The sequence below is a fragment of the Tamandua tetradactyla genome, chromosome 15 (genome assembly GCF_023851605.1).
Source record: "Tamandua tetradactyla isolate mTamTet1 chromosome 15, mTamTet1.pri, whole genome shotgun sequence".
Lineage (NCBI taxonomy): Eukaryota > Metazoa > Chordata > Mammalia > Pilosa > Myrmecophagidae > Tamandua > Tamandua tetradactyla.
The window spans coordinates 62661024-62688897 of NC_135341.1; the positions used below are offsets into that span (position 1 = coordinate 62661024).

The window sequence follows — 27874 nt, forward strand, 5'->3', positions numbered from 1 at the left end:
AGATTCCTAATTGTTAGCACAAATAGGACAATCCAGGAGCACAGCTTAGTTTATGTTTTTAATTTGACAAGAAAAGAAAAAACTCTTTACTTTTTATCCTTATTCTGGGGGCACGGAGAACATTTTGATCATGCTGCATGTGTGCAAAGTACAAAATTATTTACATTAGTCATGTCGCTACTTTTAATTATCAATATCACCACAAAAGAAGGAAACTAAGAATTGCATTTATAAATTCCTTCTCTGTTTTTAAAATTGAAGAGCTGTGTTTTTTTTTACTTATTTGTCCCCCAAAGTTCTTACAGTTGCAGAAGTTAATTAATTGTAATATTAAAGGCTTTCACTTTGTAAACTATACCGTAGGGAGTCTAATTCCGAGGTTGGAAAACTTTTTCTGCAAAGGACCAGAAAGTAAGTATTTTAGGCCCTGTGGACCATACAGGCTCTGTCCCAGCTTCTCAACTCTGCATTGTAGGGCAAAAACAGCCATAGATGATACATAAATTAATGAGTGTGGCTGCCTTCCAATAAAATTTTATTTGTGGGCATCAAAATTTGAATTTCATATACTTTTTATGTCATGAAATATTATTCAATTTTTCTCAACCACCTAAAAATATTTTAAAATATTCATAATTTGCAGGCCATACAAAAACATGTTGCAGGTGGAATATAGCCTCTGGTCGAAAAAACATATATACTTTCAAGTAATCAGTGAGGATTAGAAAACATGATCACTGTGTATCTTTTTCCCTGCCCCTCACCTACACACAGTATACACGCATATGCCCTGATTATTCATATCACTGTCTCTGAAACTGTTTTTATAAAACAGAACAAAATGTAGCTTCAAGTATGTCTCTGCTGCTATGGACCAGAAGATGAAGAAAATCTCAGCCTCAAAGAAGCACTATGAGCACGACAAGAAAAAGAGACTTCCTTCCTACAGGCCCCTTCTCATAAAGAAAATTCCCATCAGAAAATTCCCATTCCCTCCCCTGCTTTAAAGAGTTAACATAGCAAGCCCGGATCTGGAAATCCCTGTAGCCTACTTGCCAATTAATGTATTTAACTCTAAAGAGCAGGGGCTTTTTTATTTAGCTCATCCATCACTAAAGGAGCATTTTGGTAGAAAATATTAGGATTTCCAAATAACTTTATAGCTCTGTAAATTGCCAACATACCATCTGCAATTGAATTAACATTTATAACCAAAAAATAATAAATAAAGCAAATTATGCTGCAAATATTCATGTGTGCCCAATGTGCACTTGAGAACGATAATTAGCATTTTATAATCACGCTTCATTTTCTTTATCCAACTTCCTGTCACATTAATGATAAAATATTTTAAACTGTGCTCTATCAGCAAACGGCAGTACAATCTCTAGATTAGCCATTAACTAACACGGAGAATGAAAACAGTTTGTGCTGCTGACATTATGCATTCAGAGAAGTTTTACTCATGCATCCCCCAATCTTCCCTACTCTTATCTCTGTCCTTTTTTTGTGTGTGCTACCAAAACGAGACCCAGAAAGCTAATGTTTTATTTGCACCAACCAATTCTCAAGCTCTAAGAGAGCTAAAGGCACACATTTCTTTTTACTGGTTGAAAAAAATATATATGATTTAAAAATGTATTACATTTTTCTGGTCTAGAAAACTGAAAAGGGTCTAGAGGTCAGGAAGCTTAAGCCACTCAAATGGAATAACTCCAGGCCTCAAATAATTCTTTCCAAATTTCCTTCTCCTTATGATCTGACATCCATGACTGCAATCCTTTTCCTAGCTCCAAAGAAAAATTAAACCAACTAAATAAATCAATAAAGGGTACATATATATACATATTGTTTTACCAGTTAGCAAAATTTCCCCAAACTTTCCATTAACTTCCTTCAAAATCCCTTCTTTAAAACAACTGGATGCAGATGGTTTCTTGAGTCTTTTCTGCCTTGTGTTCTTCCCTCATTTACACTTAATATTTCAGAGCTTTCTCACTGTGTTGCCTGCTCTTCGTGTAATTCCCACATCCCTTCAGTCCAAAGCTGTGCTGTCTGATAGAGTGGACACCAGCTCTACATGGCTACTGGGCACCTACAGTGAGCACTCATCTGAATTAAGATATTTTGTGAGTATAAAAACATTTCTGATTTCAAAGACTTAGTAAGAAAAAAAATGATGCAAAATATCTTATTAACAGTGTTTTGCATTAACTGTTGAAACGGTAACATTTTGGATACTGAGTTAAAGAGCACATTGTTGTAATTCATTTCATGAGTTTCTTTTTAATATGGCTGCGAGAAAATTTAAAATTACATGCATGACTTGCACTCAGCTCACATTAGATTTCTGTTGGACAATACTGTTCTAGACGGTTCTAAATGCTCCGCCACACACTCTGCTATTGACCAAAATGATTATTATTAACAGTGCAACCCAAGTAAAGCTTTAGATCAAATAAATCCTGCATGAACCCCATCAGGCAACTCCAAACATTTCAGAGAGCAAGATTCCTGGTCTTAGCCTGCGTACTGTGCAACATCATATTTCACTGAGATAAAGGAGTGAGTCAGACATTCACTCAGAGATGAAGCCTTCTCCTCTGCCTAAGTCCTGCAGGAAAGTGAGGGGTTGGGGGTCATACAGTAGAGGCTTTCTAATGGTTGCAGACATGGGTCCTGCTGCCTGCTGGCCTGGGTTCAAATCCCCTCTCTGTCTCTTCTTAGCTGTGTGATCTCAGACAAGTCACATAACCTCTTCGTTCATTGTTTCTTCATCTTTAAAGTGGGAAGAGTAATATTTTCTATCTCAGAGTTCGAAGGATTAAATTAGCTAATTAAATGAATGATGGAATGAACTAATGTGTGCTAAGGGGCTGCAATAGTCTTGGCATAGCATACATGCTCAAAAAGAAATGCTATCTATTACTTTAATTAATCCTAGTCTACCTATAAAGGTAGAAAGAAGTTTTCATAGTACAATCGGAAATGGCAAAAGGTGCAAATGAAGCTGAAATAAAGTGTAAGGAGAGACTAGGAAAGTTGGATATGGATGGAAATGAGAGGAGGAAAGACTGGGGAGGTACCACAGGTACAGTATGGCAAGGTTGAGAAGACACATTATCCCACTGGGTCATTCACACAAACCATGACTGTCACTAGCTGAAGGGTCAATTCCGTGACTACCCTTCATGGCCCAGTCTCTCCTAACTTTCATAATTTATGGATCCCTTTTTAGATGACAGAAGGAAAGTACATGCCATGCTTTCTTGCTAAGTCTTCTGGCTGTGGGCTTCTGGTCTTGCTTGTCTTTCATTTTGCTAGAGTTTTCCAAAATATTTTTATCGTGAAAAGAAGTTCAGAAGACTCCGTTCTTTTATTCTCCTTCATTATGTCTTTCTAGACTCCAAAGCAGAGGTTGCAAAATGCTAAACTGCAAGCTGAACTGAGCCAGCAGATAGATTTATTTTGGCTCAGACAGTGGTAGCCGGCACAGTCTTTTTAAAACGTTTAAATTAGTTGCCAACATTTCAAAAGTAGGAGATTTCAATTACAGAAGAGACTGATTTGACGATCTTGCCCAATGTTTTCTTGCCTAATCGCTGTGTGAGCTTAGTGTTCTTCAGCAGCGAAATGTCTAGAGAATCAGAAAAGACATTGAAAAAGCCATAGTCCTCGCATAATAGAAGGATTCTCAATGAAATACTGGAAAACCTGGCAATACTGGTCACACATTCCCACAGGGTCATGCTTCACAAAGAGCACCGCACATTACACCGGAGCTTAGAAAAGCAAATCCCAGGCTCTATCCCAGTCCTTTTGAATCTGAAACTGGAGAGGGGAACCAACAATCGTGTAACAAGCCCTCCAGGTGATTCCAATCCATGCTGAAGTTTGCGCTCCACTGATACAGTGTCGAAATAATTAGAAGACAGCTGCTCTTTGCCAAACTCCCCTATTGAACCAATTGACCCTAAAACATTCATTTATGAGCCTGGCCATTCCTTCAAAGCACCTGAATTCTCAACTCCACTATTAAAACTAATTTCAATAAGAAAAAGTAAACCTAACTTCTCAATTTTTCAGAGAGTGATCCAGCATTATTCTACCCTAAACTCAATAAAATGGATTGGAATATGTACTGACTTAAACCTGTCAAATTATATGGCACATGGCCAAAATGCCTCCTTGCCATATTTTCAAAGAATAAGGTATCAGAGGTTGCTAAACATGAAATGGATCTTAGTAACCATCTGATCACATCTGATCCAGGTTGGAGACTCTGTTCAAAAAGGAAAATGGAAAGGGGAGCACCCTGGTAGCACACCAACTATTATCCATGTACTGCTCCTCCCCTGGAAAACAGGTGGTAATAGCGTCCACCTCTTAGGGATGCTGTGAGGGTGAAATGAGCTTCAATGTGTCTGGCACACAGGAAGGGCTAGATAAGTGCTCATATTACTAAAGAGATACTGAGTATTACTACACTGTTTATTTCTCAAAATAATTCTGATGCTCAGATGTTATTATCCTCAGTGGTTTGTCCAAGAACGTGGTAGAGCCAGGATTTGAACCCTCCCCACCCGAACCCAATCCAGTGGAAATCATTTGGCTTAGGGAATGCAAACCGACACAGGAAAAGCAGGAAACCACCACACTGCCATATTCTCTCTCACTAAAATTGAGCCGGCTATGACGTTTACAAATCTCTCTCTTCCAAATGAATATGACCATCCTTTCCTTATTCAGTGGTAATGGTAAATTTGTGGCTTATTCAGATTCTTTTCTGGCTCCCTCGTCATTGCACTCTGATAACATCCAAACCAAACAAATGGGCAAGAAAATCAAATTAGGCTATTTCATTTCCATGAAGCTGTTATTCAAAAACATATAAGGGGGTGCAAGGGTAGTTCAGTGGTAGAAGTCTCACCTGTCATGCAGAGGACCCAGGTTCGATTTCCAGCCCATGTACAAACAAACAAGCAAGCAAACAAATGAAAAACCAAACAAACAAAAATTCAACAAATGGTGCTGCAATACGTGGATACTCACATGGAAAAAGAATGAAATGTGACACCTGCCATACAGCATACAAAAAAAACCCCAAAAACATACAATAGGGGAGATCTTAAAACATACAGTGGAATTAGTATTAGCAGTGATTTCTATGATCAGTGATAATCCAGTCTCCATTGCAACAGGTAATGGACACTTGGCACCTGATGAAATGTTTGTGCCAAGTAGAGATCTGAAGACTTCCAAGGATCTCAGAATTCTGCCTAACCAAGTAACAACTGAAGGCCACCAAAAAACATTTCCATGAGTCTATGGATCTCCTTAAAATCCATGAAATTCAGTATTTTAAAAATTCATTGTATGTACTTACTTGTTTACAAGGATATGCACAAAAATTTAGCACATTTCACTTGTTTTCATTTTAAATACAAAGTAAATAATAAATAACTTTTGGGGTTTTAATTTTAGTTGAAGTGTAGAAAAGGAGAACAAAATTCATGGCCAGAGATGGGCACGGATGACATAACACACCAATGCAAAACCAGATTGATATTTTTTTTTTTTTTTTTTTTTTTTTTTTAAAGGAAAGACAGAGAGAAGGAAGGAAGGATAGAAGGAAGGAAGGAAGGAAGAAAGGGAAACATTTTTAAACATTTTCTTGTTTTATTGTATTCTGTTTCTCCGTTTTTGTTACATGGGCTGGGGCCGGGAATCGAACCGAGGTCCTCCGGCATAGCAGGCAAGCACTTTGCCCGCTGAGCCACCGCGGCCCGCCCCCAGATTGATATTTTTAAAAAATAACAACCACTCAAAATATAATAAAAATCCCTCTTATCTCTATTATACACCAGACTAAAACCAATGAGTGGTTTTACGATGGATTCACTGAGTAATTTTTAAGTAAATACCCCTGCATATTTTCTCATTGCCCTTCCCTTGACATGTTGTACTTCTCAAAAATCCATGTCCAAGTTCAAAGTAGAAAAAAAAGAAGACATACAGCATTTTTTTTTAAACAGCCCAGCCTTGGAAATATGTACAGAAATTTATGCACGTTTCAAGCGCTCTTTCTCCTTTGCCAGAGGGTGTAATTAAAGGCCCATAGACAACTACTAAGCTGGGGCCAAAGAGAATTTCCGTCCATGTCAATGGGAGTTCAGCACCCTGACCATGCCCAGAAATAGCTCTCCCAAAAAGGAATAAATAACTGTCTTGGCAGAGAGCACACTGGAAATGCAGGGACTAGAGTAGAGTGTCTCACATCAGATTTAGTAAAAATAAAATTCTCTCCATGGCCCAGAATCGATATACTGATAATCATATGATCTGATACAAGCTAGGTGAAAGCAGGGGCCTGAACTCAAGACCACCTCTCTGGGAGCTCAGCTAGCAGAGCCTGGGTTCATGTGGATCTTCTGATTTGCTTTTGCTTCTCTCTGTGGCCTCAGACATTACGCACATCCGAGGTGAACTTCATTTTTCTCAGTTACCTGTGAAGCAAAAATTCACAGTGGATGAAAGCTGAGTGGCAGCCAAATGTCCACCTGCCACTTACCTTACTGCTACCATGCCCTGCAGTACAGCGAGATGGGAAGTGAGAACCCATTGTTCCTTCAGCCTGTCTCAGCTCCCACCTGCTTTTCATGAGACTGTCTAGTACTTAAAGATGTGCATTTCTATTCTTTCATGAGACTTTCTAGCACATAAGGAAGCCTATTTTTCCTAAGGGGCTCCTGTGAACGAACCACCTACTTAATGTGGCACCTAACCAAAGAAAGAACCACTGAGGTTCCAAGTTAGAGGAATCCCTTAACTTCTGATACCCTCTCCCATAATTTCTGACATTGGACTGACTACTCGCATGCTTTTTCTATCACAATTCAACACAACAAATATACTGAAAGGTAGGCAAACATTTTAGCTTAACGTTTTTGATGAGCTCATCAATATGACGTATGCATGCTCAAATGGAATAGAGGCTATCAAAAGACAGTTTATGGAGTACTGGAATTATACATTTGGTAGATTAGAGGCCCAGCCAGTTGAAGGAATATTTAATGCATAAGGACATGACCCCAGAAACTATCTAAATATAAAAACCGTGATCCCACCCCCTACACACAAAAAAAATTCTATTATTCTGAAACTAATTATTTATATTAATGCGGAATAGTACAAACTAGGGCAGCAGCTTTGAAAGTACTTTTTGGCTAAAAGTATGCCCACACTCTCAACATCCCCAGACATTGCACAGCTCCTCCACAATTTGAGTACTGTACACAGAAGTGAGAGCCTAACTAAAATTCTCATTTCCCTGAGGAGCAATCAGAATCTCCCCACTGAGTGATTAATAGGGATAATTTTCATGATTTGGGGGAATTGCCAGTCCCGTATGAATGATGACACTGTGCACTTAGAATGCTATTTTCAGATTCAAAAGCAGAGAGGAAAACTAACGCCATTTGATCATTATAGTTGCTCCAAATTTGTTTAACCATGGTTTCCTTTATAAAACCAGAGTATCCTCCCTCTCACTAAACAATCTCAGAATTTTTACTGCTCATTATCTTAAGACTCGTAGAACTTGAGAAGTATATTTTACACACTCCAGTTCAGAGATTCGGCTAACATAAGGGATTTTTTCTTTCCTACACATCGAAAAAGCCACTATATTGGCAGAAATGAGTAGGTCACGGAAGATTTTGTTTTTCCTTATTGGAATATTTACTTTACAAATCCATTAATCTCTGTTATAAATGAAGCATTACATAAAGTCTTGAGAGGGAGAAGGGGGCCCATGTTAAAACCGAAGAGCTGGCTCAGGAACATGACAACAAGTTAATAAGTTGAATTTATTATATACGCCTCCTCTCAACCTGACAGTATGAATAGGAAGCAGTCTTCCTGGCAGACAGGCCACCTCACTGCACTGACAAGTTTGAAGACCAGCTCTATGAAAACAGCTCTACCTTGTACACTTGGGCAGCCTGCACTTTGCTGCTTTGGAAATAAAACAAAACTAACCCAAACAAAAATGCCCCAGGCAGCAGTGCTGGCCGCAGAACTGGTGCCAGAAATCTGGGCAGGACGTTGCAGGCAAAGGAATGTCATCTTTTCAATATGGAACAAGGAACAAGGCTCTAATGGGGCATGGCTGCCAGAACCCCAGCATTTGCCCTTCGCCCGAGACAATGCTGGCTCTGTACAGATCGAATATGTGCACAGATTTTTATTCCCCTCTTTAGATTTTTTTCAGGCATGAGTCTAGGGTCCACAGAACAAAATATGTCCCATTCTAGCTATGCTTTTCCATATATCACATCTAGTCTTCTTTCTGAAGGAAAAAAATGAACCTTTCCCCTGCCCTGCCTCAAAAACAAACAAACAAACGAACATGATATAGTTTATAAAAGGAACAAGAGAAATTCCAACCCCAAAGAAATCATTAAGGGAGGAGAAACTCGGTAACAAGGAACTATCTAGAAGGATGTGTGATTTCCATGCCACAAGTGTTGTGTTGTCCTGGTATATACTTGTGCTTAAGGATATTTATTCTTAGTATAACATAAAAATAGAAAATGCCTGTTTCACTGGGTGCTTCTCTGAGGGAACAGGAATCTACTTCCGAAGCTGGAGGAAGAACTGGCTTTGCAGATATTCATGAGAGATACATGGCAATCTCCAACTATTTGCTTTCCAGAGGGATTTTTCAGGGATCATTTTGGCTACATGTGATTTTTCTTGTGGACATTAGAATCCAATCCACGATAAAGATACAACCATAATTAGAAGGCTTTCGCAGTCTCAAGCCATCTGAACAGAAGATACTAGGAATATGGACATATTTAGAATCATAGGCTTTGAAAAGATAGTTTGATAAGATTCAGTGAAAGAGTAAGTGTAAAGATGTATCCAAAGAGGTTTTCACAGGAGCCATTTCAGCAATCCAATCATACTGCCAATCAAGGTTAAGGACAGGAGAACTTGGTCTTAGAAACTCTTAATTTCCATATCTGTGCAAAGGAGGGGATGAAACCTATTGCATCTACTTCTCCAAGTGTTATGAGAATCAAATCAAAAGCCTATGGCAGAAGCTGTTAATCCTCCACCCATTCATTATTTCTTTTGATAGTAACAGGTTTATACCTGGGCACATGGCTAGGTTACATCTCCCAAAATCCTATGCAGTTGGGTTTGGTCACGTACCTAGTTATTGCCAATGATGTACACAATCCCAGGTCCAGGTTTCTTTTTTTTTTCCCCTAAAATTTTTATTTTAGTAATATATATATATAACCTAAATTTTCCCCTCTAACCATATTCAAATATATAATTTGGTGGTGTTAATTATATTCACAATGTCGTGCTACCGTCACCACCGTCTATTATCAAAACTTTCCCACCACCCCAACCAGAAATTCTGTATCAAATAAACACAAACTATCAATCTCCAACCACCCCACCCAGTTCATCCCCAGTAAACTTTATTCTACTTTCTGACTCTATGAACTTACTTATTCTAATTATTTTAGATCAGTTAAATCATACAAGATTTGTCCTATCGTGCCCCACATGCTTCAGTCAAAATGAAGTCTTCACGGGTCATCCATGTTGTCTCATATATCAAAATTTCATTTCTTTTTATGGCTGAGTAACATTCCATTCTATGTCTATACCACATTTTGTTCATCCAAGGTTGCTTCCTTCTTTTGGCAATTGTTCTCTATGAACATCACTGTGAAAATAACTATTTCAGTTCCTAATTTCATTTAGTTAGAGTTATATACCTAGAAGTGGGATTGATGGGTCAAATGGCACCTCTATACTTAACTTTCTGAGGAACCACCAAACTGTTTTCCACAGCTATCACACCATTTTGAATTCCCACCATCAACAATTGAGTGTTCCTATTTCTCTAATCCTCTCCAACACTTGTAATTTTCTGTGGTTTTTATTTTTTAAAGAGTTGCCATTCTAGTGGGTGTAAAATGGTATCTCATTGTGGGTTTGACTTCCCTTTTCCTAATGACTAATTAATATTTAGCATGCTTTCATGTGCCTTTTAGCCATGTGTATCTCTTTTTTGGAGAAATGCTTATTCAAGAACTCTGCCTATTTTTGATTGGGTTATTTGTCTTTTTGTTATAGGAGTTCTTTACACAATCAGATATGTGATTCCCAAATATTTTTTCCCATTCTGTAGGATATCTTTTTACTTTGATGCACAAAAATTTTTAATTTTAATGAATCCCCATTTATCTATTTTTTTCTCTTTTTGCTCTTGCTTTAGGTATAAAGTCTAAAAAGCCATTCCCAAATGCAAGATTCTTCAGATGCTTCCCTATGTTTTCGCCTAGAAATTTCATAGGTTTAATTTTCACATATAATGTGAGGTACAGGTTCACCTTCATTCTTTTGCTCATGGATATCCAGGTTTCTTAGCACCATTTCTTGCAGAGATTCTTCTTTCCCCATTGAAAGAATTTGGCACCCTTATCAAAATCAGCTGGCCATAGGTGTGATGGTTTATTTCCGAACTCTCAGTTTTATTTCATTGGTCTATACCCCTGCCCTTGTGCCAGTATTATACTGTTTAATTACTATGGCTTTGTAGTAAGTTTCAAAATCAGGAAGTGTAAGTCCTCCACCTTCCTTCTTCTTTGTCAAGATGGTTTTGGCTATTCAGGGCCCTTACCCCTTCCATATAAAGTTGAGGATTGGCTTTGCCATTTATGCAAAGAAGACTGCTGGAATTTTTTTGAGATTAAATTGAATCTGTAAAGCACTTTGGGAAGAACTGACTTTTTAATGATACTTAATCTTCCAATCCATGAACAAGGAATGTCCTTTCATTCATTTAAGTTTTCTTTGAACAGTTTTGTAGTTTTTCTGGTGCAAATGCCTTACATACTGGGATAAATTTACTCATAGATATTTGATTTTTTTGTTGTTGTTGCTACTGTGAATGGATTTTATTTTCTTGATTTCTTCTTCTGTCTATTCATTAATAGTGTAGAGAAACATTACTGATTTTTGCAAGTTGATATTATATTCTGCCACTTTGCTGACTTCACTTATTAGTTATAGTAGCTTTGTTGTAGATACTCCAGGATTTTCTATGTATAAGATCATGTCGTCCATAAATAGGGAAAGTTACACTCTTCCTTTCCAATTTGGTTGCCTGTTCAATTTCATTTTCTTGCCTAATTGCCGTGGCCAGAACTACCAGTACAATGTTGGATAACAGTGGTGACAGTGGACATTCTTGTCTTGTTCCTAATCTTAGACGGAAAGTTTTCTGTCTTTCACCAGTGAGTATGTTAGCTGAGGGTTTTGCATATATGCCCTTTATCATGCTGAAGAGTTTTCCTTCTATTCCTTGTTTTCTAAGCATTTTTATCAAGAAGGGGTGTTGGATTTTGTCAAATGTTTTTCTAAGTCAATTGAGATGATCTTGTGCTTTGTTCCTTCATTCTATCAATATGGTGCATTACATTAATTAAATTTCTAGTGATGAGCCACCCTTGCATATCTGAGATAAACCCCACTTTATCATGGTGTACAATTCCTTTAGTGTGCTATTGAATTTGGTTTGCTAATATTTTTGTGGGGGTATTTTGCATCTATCTGCATAAAGGATTTTGTCTTGTCGTATCTTTATCTGGCTTTGGTATGAAGGTGATTGTACTAGTTGCTAGCTGCCAGAATGCAATATACCAAGAAAAGAATGGCTTTTTAAAAGGGGACTTTAATAAATTGCAAGTTAAGGTCGAGAAAATGTCCCAATTAAAACAAGTCTATAGAAATGTCCAATCTAAGGCATCCAGGGAAAGATAAGGTCGAGAAAATGTCCCAATTAAAACAAGTCTATAGAAATGTCCAATCTAAGGCATCCAGGGAAAGATATCTTGGTTCAAGAAGGCTGATGAAGTTCAGGGTTTTTCTCTCAAGTGGAAGGGCACGTGGTGAACATGGTCAGGGTTTCTCTCTCAAGTGGAAGGACACATGGAGAACATGGCATCATCTGCTAGCTTCTTCTCCTGGCTTCCTGTTTCATGAAGCTCCCTGGGAGACATTTTCCTTCTTCATCTCCAAAGGTCGCTGGCTGGTGGACTCTGCTTCTCATGGCTATGTCATTCAGCTCTGCTCTCTCTGAATCTCCTTCATTCTCCAAAATGTTTCCTCTTTTATAGGACTTCAGAAACTAATCAAGACCCACCCAAATGAGTGGAGACATGTGTCACCTAATCCAGCTTAACAGCTACTCTTGATTAAATCACATCTCCAGGGAGATGATCTGATTACAGTTACAAACATACAGTATTGAATAGGGACTATTCTGCCTTTATGAAATGGGATTTTGATTAAAACATGGTTTTTCCAGGATCCATACATCCTTTCAAACAACATAGTGATGCTGGCCTCATAGAATGAGTTAGGGAGTGTTCTTTCCCTTTCAGTTTTTTGGAAGAATTTGAGCAAGACTGGTGTTAAATTTTCTTGGAATATTTGGGAAAATTCACCAAAGAAGCCATCTGCTCCTGGGCTTTTCATTTTGGGGAGGTATTTGATGATTGACTCAATTTCTTTACTTTTTATTGGTCTTTTAAGATTTTCTATTTCTTCTTGAGTCAGTGTAGGAAGTTTGTGTGCTTCTAAGAATTTTTCCATTTCACTTAGGATATCTAAATTGTTGGTGTTCAGTTGTTCATTGTATCCCGTTATAATTCTTTTTGTTTCTGTGGGGTTAGTTGTGATGCCCCCTGTCATGGTTAGGGACAGGTGTCAACTTGGCCAAGTTGTGGTACCTGTTCATCTGATTGGGCAAGCGCTGGTCTGTCTGTGGCAATGAGGACATTTCATAGGATTAGGTCATGATCACATCAGCTACATCCACAGCTGATTCCATTTGTAATCAGCCAAAGGGGAGTGTCTTCTGCAATTAGTGATGCTAAATGCAATCATGGGAAGCTTTTTAAGGAGGACTCAGAGGAGACAGGTTGCATTCCTGCTTTGGCTGGTGAGCCTCTCCTGTGGAGTTCATCCAGACCATCCATTGGAGTCATCGGCTTCGCAGCCTGCCCTGTGGATTTTGGACTCTGTGTTCATATGGTCACGTGAGACACTTTCATAAATTTTATATTTGCAAGTGTTCCCTGTTGATTCTGTTTCTCTAGAGAACCCTAACTAATACACCCCCTTTCATTTTTTATTCTAATTATTTTGGGCCTCTCTCTTTTTTCTTCATCCATTTAGTCAAAAGTTTGTCCATTTTTTAACAAGCATTTATGAATTTTAGTCATTTAAACAAGCATTTCTGAACTTTTAACCATTAAAAAACATATAAACCATTTAAAATTCCCAAATTAAATCACTATAGCACCCAAGTCTTCAGGAGAAAAAAAATGCAAGGTTACAGACTAATTCAGGATTCACTTTTCATTTTCTGTTTATTGATAGAAGCAAAGGAAGATAAAGAGTTTCCTGCTTTTCCAATCCAAAATAACTTGTTCACAATTTAGAATAAATCTGTCCAAGAGAATAAATAAATGTTTTCTCCTTCTTTAAGAACTATTACTAGAAAAAGCTAGAATGTGATTTCAGTTATGTTGATGTTTCTAGATATGGAGGTGTATTCTAGATGTTGAGATTCTTATTTTCTTTAAAGGACTGAAGACCCACAGTATTCTTGAGTATATCATTTCAGTTAGTCCTTAAGAGTTGCTTGAAGAAAATACCAAAGAGAATAAAAAAATATTTTGCAGTGAACAGTTAACTCTAAGGTACAGAGCCAAAATTACTAAGAAAAGGAACAGGACTTTGGCCACCCTAAGATTTTATAAAACTTCCTAAAAGTTTACATGACTATATCATCACAAAGCCTATATAATTGATGCAATTCATTGTGTAATTAAATAGAATGTATAAAATTATTCTGTGTGTAGTATCACATAATTAGATCTCATATTATTATATTATAATATTATATAATTAAATAGAATGTATATGATTATCTTTATGTACTACCACATAATTAGATCTCATATTATTATATTACCATTAATAATATATAATTTATGATAAATATAAATATGCATTGAGTCCCTACTATATGTCAAGAACTGTATTAGACATTGGTAATAAAGTTGCAACAAGGGAGACCAGCCCTAGCCCTCCTGAAGTTTATAGTCTAATCAGGGAGACTGCTATTTAAAAAATTACTTCATAAATAATAGATTAATTACAGTTGTGCTAAGTGCTATAAAGGACAACAACAGAAAGTAAAAAAAGACTAACCTAGGAATTCCAGAGAAGGCTCTGATGAGTAAATTTTATTTAATGAGTCCTTTTGATGAATTAATTTAGAATCTTCCTGATCCATAAGTTGCCTGCCAAGGGATATGCAAAATAAATGTTCACAGAATGGATAATTTCCATTTTTCCATATACTTCTTCATATTATTTTATTCTACATTTCCTTCTCTTCTGGTTCCGCTTTCAACTTTTGTCTGGACTACTCTTCTCCCCTTCATCATCTAGAAAATGCTTACACATCTATAAGTTCATCTATTCTATAAAACCTTCCTTGAATGTGTCAGAGGAATTGGGGTGCCTTCTCTGTATCTCCCCAACACTGTAAGTGTCAGAGTGCATGGCACACTGAACTGTGCCTGTTTCCTTGCTGATTTGTTCATTCATTCATTAAACAAATATTTATTATGTACCTATTATTTGACAGGCACTGTTCTATGTTTCTTCCAGGTATTAGGATACAAGTGTGAGCAAAATATACAAAAAAATCTTTATTTTTCTATATTCCAAAACTCAGCTCATGGAAGGTGCTAATAACTGTCTGATGAATGAGGGAATAAAACATTTTTCAATGTTGGTCAATCATAACCATGCAAAACAGTATCTTTGGACTATAAATGGGCCTACTCTGTATGGTTCAAAGACTCTAACGATGAACTCGATGGCAGGTTTCCTAATTCAGCGTATTAGCTATAACAGCACACAGATATAGTCCTTTTTTTGGTTATTATTTTCAGCATGCTATATTGTTCCTGGGGTCAATGCCATAGCAAACCATCAACAGAAGCAACTATCAGGGTGGGCAAATCCAAGAATGTTCTCCAAACAGTGCATAATGCTGATGTTTACCCACGCCAATTTAAAAAAAAAAGTAGCCTTTAATGACCTTGGTCAAATAAAATCACTAAGCACAGTTGTAGTATTTAATAGAAGTTCTAAAATTAAGTGCAGACATCCATTTTCCTGACTGCCAAACTTCTCTGTGACTTGAACATTCTAAGAGCTCTCTGCCAGGCAAAAAAGTCCCAACGGCCAGACACTATCATGAAGATGAGGGTCTCCCTTCCCTGAGGGATTAAGGGAGTTTGAACTTTTAAAGACTGCTTTTGGTAGAAAGACCACCTGTGTCACCTTTACCCAGTGAATCCTCTTGCATCCTTGTGGGGAAGGCCATCTCAACGGCAGCGTGCAGCCTCACCTGGGGGCTTCTGCAGTGTGTGTGGACAGGGGCTCCCAAATATTGGCTTATGGATAAGAATTTTTCACCCACCCCTGGCTAAGTAGAAAGAACAGAGACAAAGCAGCATTTCAAGTCTGCCTGTGTTAACTATCCCTTCTCGGAAAAGATTGCCGTCTAAGTCCTTTCTCCTTTATAATTTGTTCTAAAAATATCATTTCTTTGATGAAATAATCGCAACAGTTTTGTTTGTTTTTTTAAATGCCCTGCTTAATTTAGTTTTAAATTTGTTGGCCCGTGAAACCCCAAAAATGAGAAACCTTCAATCGAGACCAAAACACACCATTACTTTCTACCTTCTCTATTACACTGGGGTATTTTCTATCACGCATAGAATTCCAAATTCAGCTCTGTCAAAGGCTGGCTGTGTGACTTTGGTCAAGTTTCTTAACCTCTCTGAACCTCAGTTTCTTTGTCCATAAATTAGGGGTCATAAAAGCCTACCCTGCAGGGTTGTTGTGAGAATTAAATGATAAATGAATATAAAATTTCCAAATGTCTGGTGTAGAGCAGACACTCAACAAGGGAGTTTTCCTTATCCCCCTACTCCACACCTGCATTTGCAAACATCAGGGTCTCCTACTCTATAAGAACCTTCCCTAACAGGAAATCAGTGTGACTGCTGGGTTCACTGTTTTGAGGCTTATTTTTGTGTGGGATTGGATTCAAACTTGTGAATTCACTTTCATTTTGCAGATTTGTTGAAGCACAGATATGTTAATGGATATGGTAAGGGGAGGTGGAAATGGCCATAGGATATGAATGTTTGGTTTCCAGGCCAAATTGCTTTTCTCCACTACTCACACAGTTGGCTTCTCCCTCGCAGCCATGAGATCTCAGCTGATCCCTATCAAATCAGATCCCTTCCAATTATTTTGTATTACATCATTCTTTTCATTTCCTTCCAATTTTGCATTCTTCAATTGTTTATCTGCCCGTTGTACAAGACAGTAAATTCTGAGAAGGTAAGGACCTTGTCTTCTTGTTCACCGTTTTATCTCCAGCACCTGGCATAGGTCCTGAAACTTAGTATACGTTCAATAAACACATGCTGAAGGATAACTGAATGAGTAAATCTAGTTGTCAAAATAACCTACACATGAAACTTAGGAATAATAGAAGACAGTATACAACTGAAAACCAGTGCTAATGGACTTACCTCCTTTTGCAGTATGACTTTGTCACTTTTCCCCTTAAGAGGTGGAGTCTATTTCTCCATCCATAGACTACGGTCTTGGCCAATGGGACATTAGCAAACATGATATAAGCAGAGGCTGAAAGGCCTTTCAGCCATGGTGCTTGCCTTCTCCTACAGACCGAAACTCTTCCACCACGAGGTGAACAAAGCCAGCCTAGCCTGATGGATGATGAGTGAGAACATAGAGAGAGGATCCAGTCCTCCAGCCAAGGGCCCAGTCATGTGAGTGAGGCCACCCTGGATCATCCAGCCCAAACCAAGCTAGCCTGGACAAAAAGACTTGCCCAGAATTGTAACAACACAATTACAATTACAATTACAATACACAACTATTGCTATAAGTCACTGAACACTGGCATGGTAAGAAAGGAGGAAAAGCTAAATGATATAGCAGTTCATAGAATACATGCCACACGCCTCTCCAAAGTTGGATGCAAGCTGTTTCTGGAAGTAGCTCCCTTTATGGGGAAACTGCTCATTTCTATGACTTGGATAACGAAGTAGAGCTGAGTGTGAATGAGGGGTAGATGAATGACAGGGCAGGAGGAGTTTTCAAGTTCCCAAGCCATGGAGCACAGGACAGGTGGCCATCAACCCCCTTCAGCAGTGGGGAGGGGAAGAACAGCAGTCCCAGACCCACAGTCCACTAAACCTGCTGGCCTGCCACCCTGGTCATGACTGCTTTGCGCCACCAGTTTCTGGGGTTAGAAAGTCTGAGAAGGTAATATGTCCATATTACCATATACTAGAGCAGAAGTCATCAAACTACAGGCCATGGGTCAAATCTGCTTTGTTAAATAAAGTTTTATCAGAACATAGCTATGCTCACTTGTTTACATACTATCTATAGCTCCTTTCATGCTACAATGGCAGAGGTGAGTAGTTGTGATAGAGTCTGTCTGGCCTGCAAAGCCTAAAATTTTTACTAACTGGTTCTTTACAAAAACAATTTGCCAACCCCTGCAGTAGAATCACTGGAAGACATTCCCAAGACAGGTTGAGTCTTGACCTGAGTCTTAAAGGAAAGAGACAATGTTTATTTATATGTAAAGAAACGGCAAGCTGCTGAAAAATGTCACAAAAAAGGGTACTAAAATTATAACTGCTGTTAATTACTGCATGTGAAAATCATTGTAATAAGTTACTAATCACACTAGCAATAATTAAACATATACCACTTATCATGTGCTGAGTACTGTTCTCTATGCTTTATATATTGTAACTTGTTTTATTCTCACAACGTTATGAGGTAGGTGGTATTATTATCTTCATTTTTCAGATAAGGAAACAGAGGCAGAGAGAATGAAAAGGGCTGCTGAAATCACAAAGCTAGTAAGTAGCTTAGCTGGGATTCAAGCCCTGGTATCTTCACTCTCCACCCCATACTCTTTGAAAGCTACCAAGAGGGAAATGTAAAATATTTTGAGTCCAAAATTGATATAAACCATAACAATAAACAGTGAATTAATTCCTCAAGATATAAGATCGTCAGCTTTATTACTTCATACTGTTAAATCTTCTTGGCTAACCACACTGCATTTTCATTTTACGTAGTCTTTGTTCCCTTCAAAAATGGCCATCCTCAACTGGAAATTCTCCAAATAGGGCATTTCTAGGGTGAGACTACTGGTGACATTGCCAGAGACAGGCTGTGTCAATTCAGCAGCCACTGGCCATTCCCAGTGGTGGACTCCAACCTTCTCACGTACTTCTGACCACCACCGTATGGCTGCAAGCCGAGGCTGAGACTGCCACCTGGTCCCTAGGAAGGCAGCTGGTTCTTTCCCAAAGCAATAGTCAATAATGCCATCCTGATCATGACTGGCAGAAATCACCACAGACACTGTTTCTTGAAAAACAAAACACACACAGACACACACACACACAGACACACACACACACACACTGGGTTCTGTGTGGGAGGCCTGCTCTAAAGCTGCAGCTTCCAGCCCAGAGTAGTAAGCTCTGATCTCCAGCCCTTCTAGGTCACTCAGGGCGGTGCATCTGCCAGAAGCACAAATGGTATCATGCATGGGGCCCACTGCGACCAATCAAATGAAACACTGGAAGAATTCCAGAAAAGAAGGTGCTTCTTGATTCATCATCTAAGTATCATAAGGGAAAAATTCCTAATAGATAGTCACCAATAAGATTAGATTTTTAGACTACCAGATATACCCTTAAATTGATATACCCTTTCCAGAGAGCATTTTGGCAATATGTATTAAAAGCATTAAGAATATATAAAGCCTTTGACCAAGAAATTCCTCTTCCAACAATTTATCCTAAGGAAGTTATCAGAGATATCCTTAAAGGCTTTACATTAAAGTATTGTTCATAATATAGAAAAAGTAGGAGGCACCTTTATTGTTCAACAACAGTGGGTTAAATATACTATGACATGACTATAAACCACTATGTTAATGATATAAGCATAGAAACTATGCATTGCTTAAATTTTGGTCACAACAGATAATTAAATTTAAAAAGCAGGTTAAAACCAGTATCCAGCATACAGTTTTATTTTCAAAGAAAATCAAACAACAAAAATAACAGTCATACTTATTCATAGAAAAACTAAGTTTTAACAGTTTTCTTGCAGCATAGAACTACAGCGATTTAAATTTTCTGTTTTTTTATACAATAAAGTCTACATGGCATTGGTGACTTTACAAAATGACAACAAAAATTATATTTCTCTTTCTTTAGTTGTTGTGTTATGCTTTCACCTTCTCATATCTTCCAGTTTTGCGAATTTTACCACTGTATTTTTCCAACAAGCCAAAATGTTAAGCAGTCCTTCTCAACAACCAGGGGGCAAGGCAATCCACATGTTCCGAGGCCCATCCTCAATTCAAAAACTATCGAATTAGACAAATAGATGGTACACTCATCTGACTCTACTGGGTTTATGTCTCAGTAACAAAGAAGTACCATAATATGACTCCAGGCTGCCTAACTGAGTTTATCAAAGTTGTTTGTGCTGGTATGGGTTTTGTTTTTGTTGGGGTTTTTCCTGAAGAGTCAGAATCCCAAATTAAAACAAGAGGTCAAGGAATTAGCTAAGAGTTGATTAAAACAGTTACTGTACAGAGTGTGAAACGTTTAATATGTAGAGCTCCTGGCATCTGCCCCAAGAGGAGTCATGTTGGATAATGTCTTTCCCCAGGACATCATAAAAGCAGGTAAGCTGAGTTATAGCATATTCTTTAAAATTTCTGGATGAGATGACTTAAAAGTTTTCTGAAATAAAAGAGTATTTCCTTTGACTTTCAAATCAGCATTAGAAAATGATTTATTTATATATTGTACAACAAATGGACAAAGTGAACTGGTATTCCATTGAAGCTTTCCCAAATCCCAAGATAAATTTAAACAAGTTCAGCTAGGGGTTACCAATAATAAAGCTATAGCTAGATGCACAAGCATTTTGCTTTTTATCCAGCTGCCAATTGGTTTCCCTGGAAACTTTTCTGACGATCATATCTGAAGCTATTGGAAGAAAAGGCTTTTTGCAAAGTCTTTAAAACAACCACTGTAATCCCAAAGGCAGAGAGATGATGTAAGTCTTTAATGAATTTCCAAAAGCTGGCCTTACTCTGTAAAATAATACACATGTTTATCCAAATGATTTGAAAGAAGAAAAAACTCATGTAACTACTGGGAGGGCTGAAAGATATATAAATGCATTTGTTCAACCCTCATCGTCAAGCACCTCCTGTATGCCAGACTCTGTATGAATTGCTAGGAAATACAGCTAGTGCCTATACCTACTTCGCAGGCGATAATACACACAGAGTGGATGACTGGATGCAAAAATGTCCCCAAATTTCCTCTCTTCATATCCACTCCCCTTGTGGTGTGACTCCGCACTCCTAGGAAGTAGTTGAGTTTATGCGCCTACCTCCTGGCAACAGTCAGAACCCCCCTGAAGCAAACAAATCAGCTAAACTGCAGCTGACCACAGATACAAGCGGTCTACCCACCTAAGACCCACGAACCACCCAGATGAGCCTGGCCGAAATCGATGACCCACAGAATTGTAAGCTAAGTAAAAAGCTGTCTTTCTAAGTTTGGGGATGGTTTGTTACACAACAGTAACTAACACATGAAGTAGCGATACATGCTAACTCTTATAGGTCAAATACAAAATGCTGTCGGAGCACCTGTAATATTTTTCCAACATGTGAACAACTGCAAATGAATCGTGCAATTTAGCTGTACAAACAACAGATCTGAACAACCATCCAGAGAGAGCTTAAAGAAGTTGTATATCTAGGGAAGGGCTGGCTCAAGACAGCCATAGTTCCTCTGAGAAATTTCCTATTGATGAGTTGAGTTTTCCTATTAAGTCATTCTTTGTTTCTTTTCTCTCTAAAATAGAAAGCTGTTGCACTCAATTAAACCCATTGGAATAGATAACAGTTGTCTGACTTGATTCAAAGCAGCCATATACTCTTTGACACATGTTCAGCCTCCAGTACTCTGAAGGCTGGAATTTTAAATCCAACTCCCCTGAATTTATGACACACATACAGTAGCAAGTCCCTACAGGCTGAAAATCAAACTGTAATTCAAAGGCCACAGGGCTGAGAAAACAGCCAGGAGATAAATCCCAATTTCAACCTTGGAATCTCCGCAAGTTGATTCAGTGGACCATCAGTCATATTTAAAAATAAAATAAAACTACAAAGACACCAGACGGCATGTTCTAAAGAGAAACAGGATGATGCCTTTCAGTTCTCCTTCAAAAGATTCTCATTACCTGGAAAGAGCTGTTGCGTACAGGGGGATGGCAGGTGGAGACGGGGCCTAGAACAGGTGGCCCCAATCAGTCATTTTCAGAAGCCTAAGAATTTTAAACCGAAGATGTATAAGGAAAAAATGCAAACCACGAAATACAGCCCAGCATACCATGCTGACCTGAGATGTGACTGAAAGCAAAGCAGCCCCTTTTGGCACTGGTTAGGCTATCTCCAGAGAGGACATCAAGAAGGAGAGCTCACTGGGCCCAGAGGCGTGGGTACTCACCTTGCACCCCTCGCAGGCGCTGACCCCATAGTGATACCCGGATGATTTGTCCTGGCAGACGAAGCAGGGCTTGTAAACGCGCGGGGGAGGGAGTGGAGATGGAGGGCTTGGGACGAGTTCCTCCGAGCTGGTACTTTGTGTTTCAATTGCTACAAAGGAGACAGGGGAGAGAGAGGAAGAGGAAAAGAGAGAAAATGTATTTAGGTTCATTTCTTTTCCTTTAGGGCGAATTCACGCGCCTCTGCCTCATATCCAGCAATAACGCTGATGGGGATAAGCCAGTAGTGACAGTTGTCATTGTCATCAGGCAGAGGTAATGCTGACATTTACGTGGTGCTCTAGATTCCCAAAACAATCTCATGCGTCTCCCCCACTGGATGTTCACCACAGCACCGGGAAGTCTGTGATGTTTGAACCATTTACCCTCATGAGAAACTGAAAGTCAGAGGAGGGCAGTGACTAGTCCAAGCTCACACAGGGCAGACTCCGGACCGGGCCATAAATACTGAGCTTTACTCCACCAACCCCAGGCTCTTTATGCTTCGGTTTCCCCAGTTTCTGACTCTGAGACTCTGGAATGGCTTGTTTGACCCCATCATTCATTTAACCAAAAGTAAACTTCCTTAGGAAAAAGGAAGAAAATGGCCAAATCAGCCATTCAAAAAGTGTATGGCAAGTGCCTTGAGCATGTGGCCATAACTGATCTTCATTAGTAACAATAATAGTAAGGCCTTAATACTCAGAGACCAGCCCTCAATCATCAGCAGCGGCATCTCTGAGCTCATCAGAAAATATCATATCAAGTCCCAGCTCAGGCCCATGGCATCAGAATCTGCATTTTGGAAGATCTCCCAGGTGGCCAAATGTACACTTAATGTTGGGAAACAGTAGGGTTGAGCCTAATGGTGGCCCAGTGACAAAGCTCATTTCTAAGTCAAGTAGCTCTTTATTCTAGATTAAAGAAAGCATAACCCCATTTTCTTATCTAACCACCAAAATCACATGGGAAGCAAGAGTTCACAGAACTTAATATCTGAGGTTCTACCACAACTATCCTCCAGGTTTATGTTTAACGTCAAAGCAAGAACTAGCCTTATTCCTCTCTCTGGCGAAGAATGCTAAAAAAGGGGGAGGAGGGAACGGGGGAAGGGAGAGGAAATGGGAAAGGAGCCATTATCAGCTGTCAAATAATGTTCTAGAATGTTCCAGTCTGCAAATCACTGAGCAGTATACAGTATATTTCTTACAACATAAAACTTTCAGTTGTGCCACTGCTCATAATCTTACAGATTATATATTCTACTGCCTGGAAAATCCCATGGCCAACTTTTTAGCAAGTCAGATCAACTCTGTTCCCCTAAACACATTGTTAATCCATCCCAGTCTCACAATCCTGCTACCACACCAATCTGGTCCACCATCATTCTTACCTCACCTACTGCAATAGCCTCTGCATTGCAACATTCTCCCCAAGGTCCAGTCTTCAAACAAGCAGCCAGGATAATTGCTCCAAAAGTAAAATTCAAACCCCACCTAAAATTCATTTGCCCACCTAAAGCCTTCCAATAACCGTTGATTAGATCAAAGTCAAATTCCTAACTATGGCCAACTAGTAAAGGCCTGCATCTCTCACCAACATCATCGCCTTCGGGTCATTGTCCTCATTCGCTGAGTCCTAAATAACTGGATCTTAATCAGTCTCTTGAGACAAACTCTTACCCCAACTTAAGGCTACTGCATTAACCACTTCCCCTGCCTGGAAAATTGTTTACCTAGATCTTCACTTGTCTGGTTCCTTTACATCTCTTAGATCTCAGAGTAAATGCTGCCTCCTCAGAGGAAGCTTCTCAAATTAAAATATCTCTTCCCACTCCAGGTCACTCTTTATCCCATTACTGTTCTATTTTCCATAAAACACTAATTTGTTTTTAAATCTAGGAAAATTTATTTGCATACAATTTTGTATTCTATCTCTCTCCCTGCTACTAGAATATGAGCTTTAGGAGGCCAAGGAACTTATCTGCATTGATTACGATTGTGTTCCTGAACAGGAAGAGGTCCTTCTGTCCTCATTCCAAGGCCCCTCTAAGTCGTTAAATTATAAAATTAGAAATCAAGTAGCTTTCTTAAACTCATTTGCTTCCCTAAAGACATAATTAATTATCTCTTTGGAATAAAATCAGCTAGAATTATAGTATTTTCATAATTCAAAAGACTCTTGGAATGAATTCATCAGCGTACTACAGGTTCTAGTAGATAAATCTATTGCAGTCTTCATCAGTTGCAACCAAAATGTCCAGGATAAAGACACCAATCTTGGGTGCATTATTTCTTGTGGCAAATATGAACTCCTTACTATGGACAGCTTGGGACAGTCGTGGGAAGTGTTCTACAGAAGGACTGGCATCTGAGACATCAGGAAAGCTTATTTGCTACTAAGCTGTAGATGCAAAAGCATTCCCCCACACTGGGCTAATCAGCTTCATTTAAAGCAAAGGGAGTAATAATGGTATGACTTGTTAAAAATGACAAAACAACATTGCTCTGTTAAAAATCCAAGAAAATACACACATAAAAACTCACCCATAATCCTTTCACTCAGCGAAAACCACTGTTACCATTTATTATAAATCCTTTCATCGCTTTTTTCTATGTATATAAATGTTTTGGGTTTGTTTACTCAAGTAGAATTATACTGTAGATTCTGTGTGGGGCTGACTCACTTGTGTCACAAATTCATTTCCTTGTCAATAAATATTTTCTTGCATAACATTCCAGATGAACAAGTTTGTAGCTAATCTCAGCACATTTCTATTTCCTCAGGATAAATTCTCAGAAGTATACTTATTAGTTCAAAGGGTTTGGTTATTTAAATATTGGGGGCAGGGGGTTAATTTTTAATTCAACCTGACTTCTGGAAAGACCGTGCTAATTTACACTCCTAATATCAACGTAAGTGAGCCTGTCCCTATATGCCCACAAAAGTTGTGGGATTGGTTTTATGTGCCAATATCATTCCAGTCCTGTGTTCTTCAGAGAAGCAACAAGCAGGGGTGTGTGTGTGTACTTCAATGTTCTCCTTTCTGGTGCAGAACAGCTAATCTGGCGTGTCTAAGAAAGCTGTAAATAGAATTATGTTAGGGCTGGATTCAGCTGTCAAAGCTATGGCCCGCATTTCAAAAGTGAATGGTAATTTCCATAAATATGCCACGTCAAATACATGTAGTGAAAAGGAGCCCAGTACTTCATCTTCCTAAAGAAAAGAAACAAAATTTTAGACAGTATAATATCCAAGGAACTTGGGGGATGATACAAAAAAGCAAAGGCCTTATAGGAGCTCAAAACACCCACATTATTAGCCCAAGGTTGGTAAAAGTCTTTTCCTAAGGATGAGAGTCATTTGTAACAAAAGAATGCTCCCTGAAGTTGTCATGAATGGAAAATGTCCTAAATACAAACAATCAGTAGTGGGGCCCTGGACTTCTATTAATGCCACGGTGACGTCACCAGTAATGCTATGAACTTCCCCATGTTGGCACAAAGGATTCTCGGGCTGTTCATGTGTTCAATCGTGTATTGCCCTGAGTGCCTTCAATACGCCAAGCACTGCGTTATGTCTTGTGGACACTGCACCCAACAGCCCCTTTGCCTTAATTAGTTTGGCCTAATAGGGAATAAACCAATAGATGCGATTCTTACAGTGGTTCCCAAATGTAGCTGTACATTAGGATCATCTGGGGAGCTTTTAAACCTCCTGAGGCACAGGTTGCACCCCACCAGACCCGTGTGTCAGAATGTGTGGGGCTGGAAGCCAGGCATCCCTGCTTTTAAAAAATACTCCCAGGTGAATCCGAATTGCTGCATTTAGGACCACCGATACAATGAAAGAGAGACTACGGCTCTTATTTGGCCTGGGAGGAATCAAAGGATGCCTTCCTGGGGAGGTGACTTGACTGTGTTTTGAAGGAGGAATTGGCTCTTCTATTTTGGTTTGTAATTTGAATCCTACCAATGCGATAAATGAATATCACACAGACATAAACAGAAAAGTCTTATGGATGACAAGAAATAATCACCTTCAGAAAAAGTTTCTCTCTGACAGTGAAAAATTAAGTATTTGATTATATAATCAAATGTCACCATCAATATATTGATATTCTATAGTCGTTTATTTCCTTTATGTGGCCTTGAACACAGAATATTGCAAGGGGGAAAAAAAAGAAAGAAAAGAAAATCTCAGGGTTATAGCCTGATCACCAAAGTCAGTCTCAAGCAAACACACTGGAGGAGTTCTAGAATTACAACCAGGATGTGCCATCTAAAGCAGACTTGGACTTAATGCAATCTCTTGCCTTTTTCATAATGTTGCAAAAATATTCTTATCGTCTTTGGCAAAGTTTATTAAAGCCCCTCCTCCTTTTGCCCTTCCCCCTAATCGGAGCAGTAGGGAAAAAGGGAAGGGGGAAGCCCATGGTTTCCTTTTCTCTGGTCACTTATGGTATTTAAGGTAGATACAGAGTGTTTGGTCATCAATTTGTTCACTGTCATCCTGTTTTTTAATCAATAATCTATTAGACCCTTTAAATTAGAGTTAGATTCATCAAATGCCCTTGAGATGCCTCAAACATTTTGTTCCTTATTCCAGGCAAGCACAATCTGGCTACGGAATGATAAAATTTTGCCTGAAAACTCTGCGGGCTCAGCAGACAATGCGTTCTGTATTAGCTCATTCAGCGATCTCAGGCAGGCCAAAAAAGCAGTTTTTTTACTTCCCAAGGGGAAAAGAGGCTTGTGTCATTCAATAAAACAACCGCATTCCCGTCATCCTGGTGCGATTTCAGTTTGGGGAAGCAGGTTTTGAGGAATAATTCAGATCTGCTTTAAGCCTCCTACTTTTATTTCTTTTGCTTACTTATTGACTCTTTCAGTTTGGTTTGGTTATTACATCCCCCACCCAGCAACAGCCTCCAATGTGGTATCCAGACTGCCAACCAGATGGGCTGCCTTGCTTTGTCAGGGAATGGCCGAGTCAGAGAAACTTCTGTTACTCCAGCGAGATGGATGCTGGGCGCTGTGGTTCCCTGCCCAGAGCAGCGTCAGCACCGGAGAGGCTCCGAGGGCTGCTCTCGGCTGGGCACCTGCCACAGAAGATGCTGAACCTTAAGAAAAACAAGAGGGACCAGAGCTGTACGCATGAAAGCTCCTAGCTCACATTTTAAACCTCTCCATCCCCACGACGTAAAGATTGACTATGACAGTAAAATAAAGTAAGAAACATCTTCTTCGTAGGCAAATTAGCCAGGGACTCTGCCTTTCAATCGCCCTGGAACCGTTGTGTGTACGTATGTATAAATTTCCGGACTCTATGGCAAAGCAGCACTTCTTTTTTTCTTTTTTCTTACCTCTCATGACTGATCAAATTCAATAAAAATGAATCTCTAGATTAAAAGGAGTAAAGGAAAAACTGAGATATCCAAAACACGAGCTCCAACTTCTTTTTAAAATTAGATTTGACAGGCACAGATTACTCGGGCAAATTGCTAGCAATATTCCTGAACACTTGCTCTCAATTTCTGCACTTATTTCTGTGGACTGGCAAGCAGCAGTTCACCAACCTCACCCGTCCTCAGACCGCATCTGAGTAGCCCTGCCCTAAGTGACTTCAAACTCAGAGGTTGTTTGCAGACAAAATAAAAACAAAATCAAAGCAAAACAAAATCTTCACAGATTTGGACGGTACAAAATAGAATACCAGTGCTCGCCCTGACACAGTTTTAAGTATTGCCACAATCCTGGGGGTTGATTTTCCTCCCCCACCCCCACCCCCCCCCAAAAAAGGAAAAATAGAAATATTAAGGCTGCTGCCTGTTTTAAGGAATTGACACTTAAGAATTTAACTCACCTGAGAAAACACAGTATAAATGTCCTTGTTGTTACAACACACCTGAGTGTCATTTAAACACACAGAAAATCTCCAACAATAGCTCCCTTCACAATTCCTAACATGCTTGGCATTTTTCTAAAGGTTAGATTAAGTAGCAGATAACATTTTTAAGAGCGAGTGGGCCCGGTATACTTTT

The 27874-nt window shown here is 39.0% G+C and overlaps 1 protein-coding gene across 2 annotated transcripts in view; it reads right to left on the reverse strand.

The window, feature by feature from the left end:
• RARB (retinoic acid receptor beta) overlaps window positions 1-27874 on the reverse strand; it is a 198110-nt gene that overhangs the window by 149058 nt on the left and 21178 nt on the right. For both annotated transcript variants that reach the window (XM_077129977.1, XM_077129981.1), the window contains exon 2: window positions 21795-21943. In XM_077129977.1, coding sequence (XP_076986092.1) covers window positions 21795-21943 — 149 coding nt within the window. The remainder of the gene's footprint in view (window positions 1-21794; window positions 21944-27874) is intronic.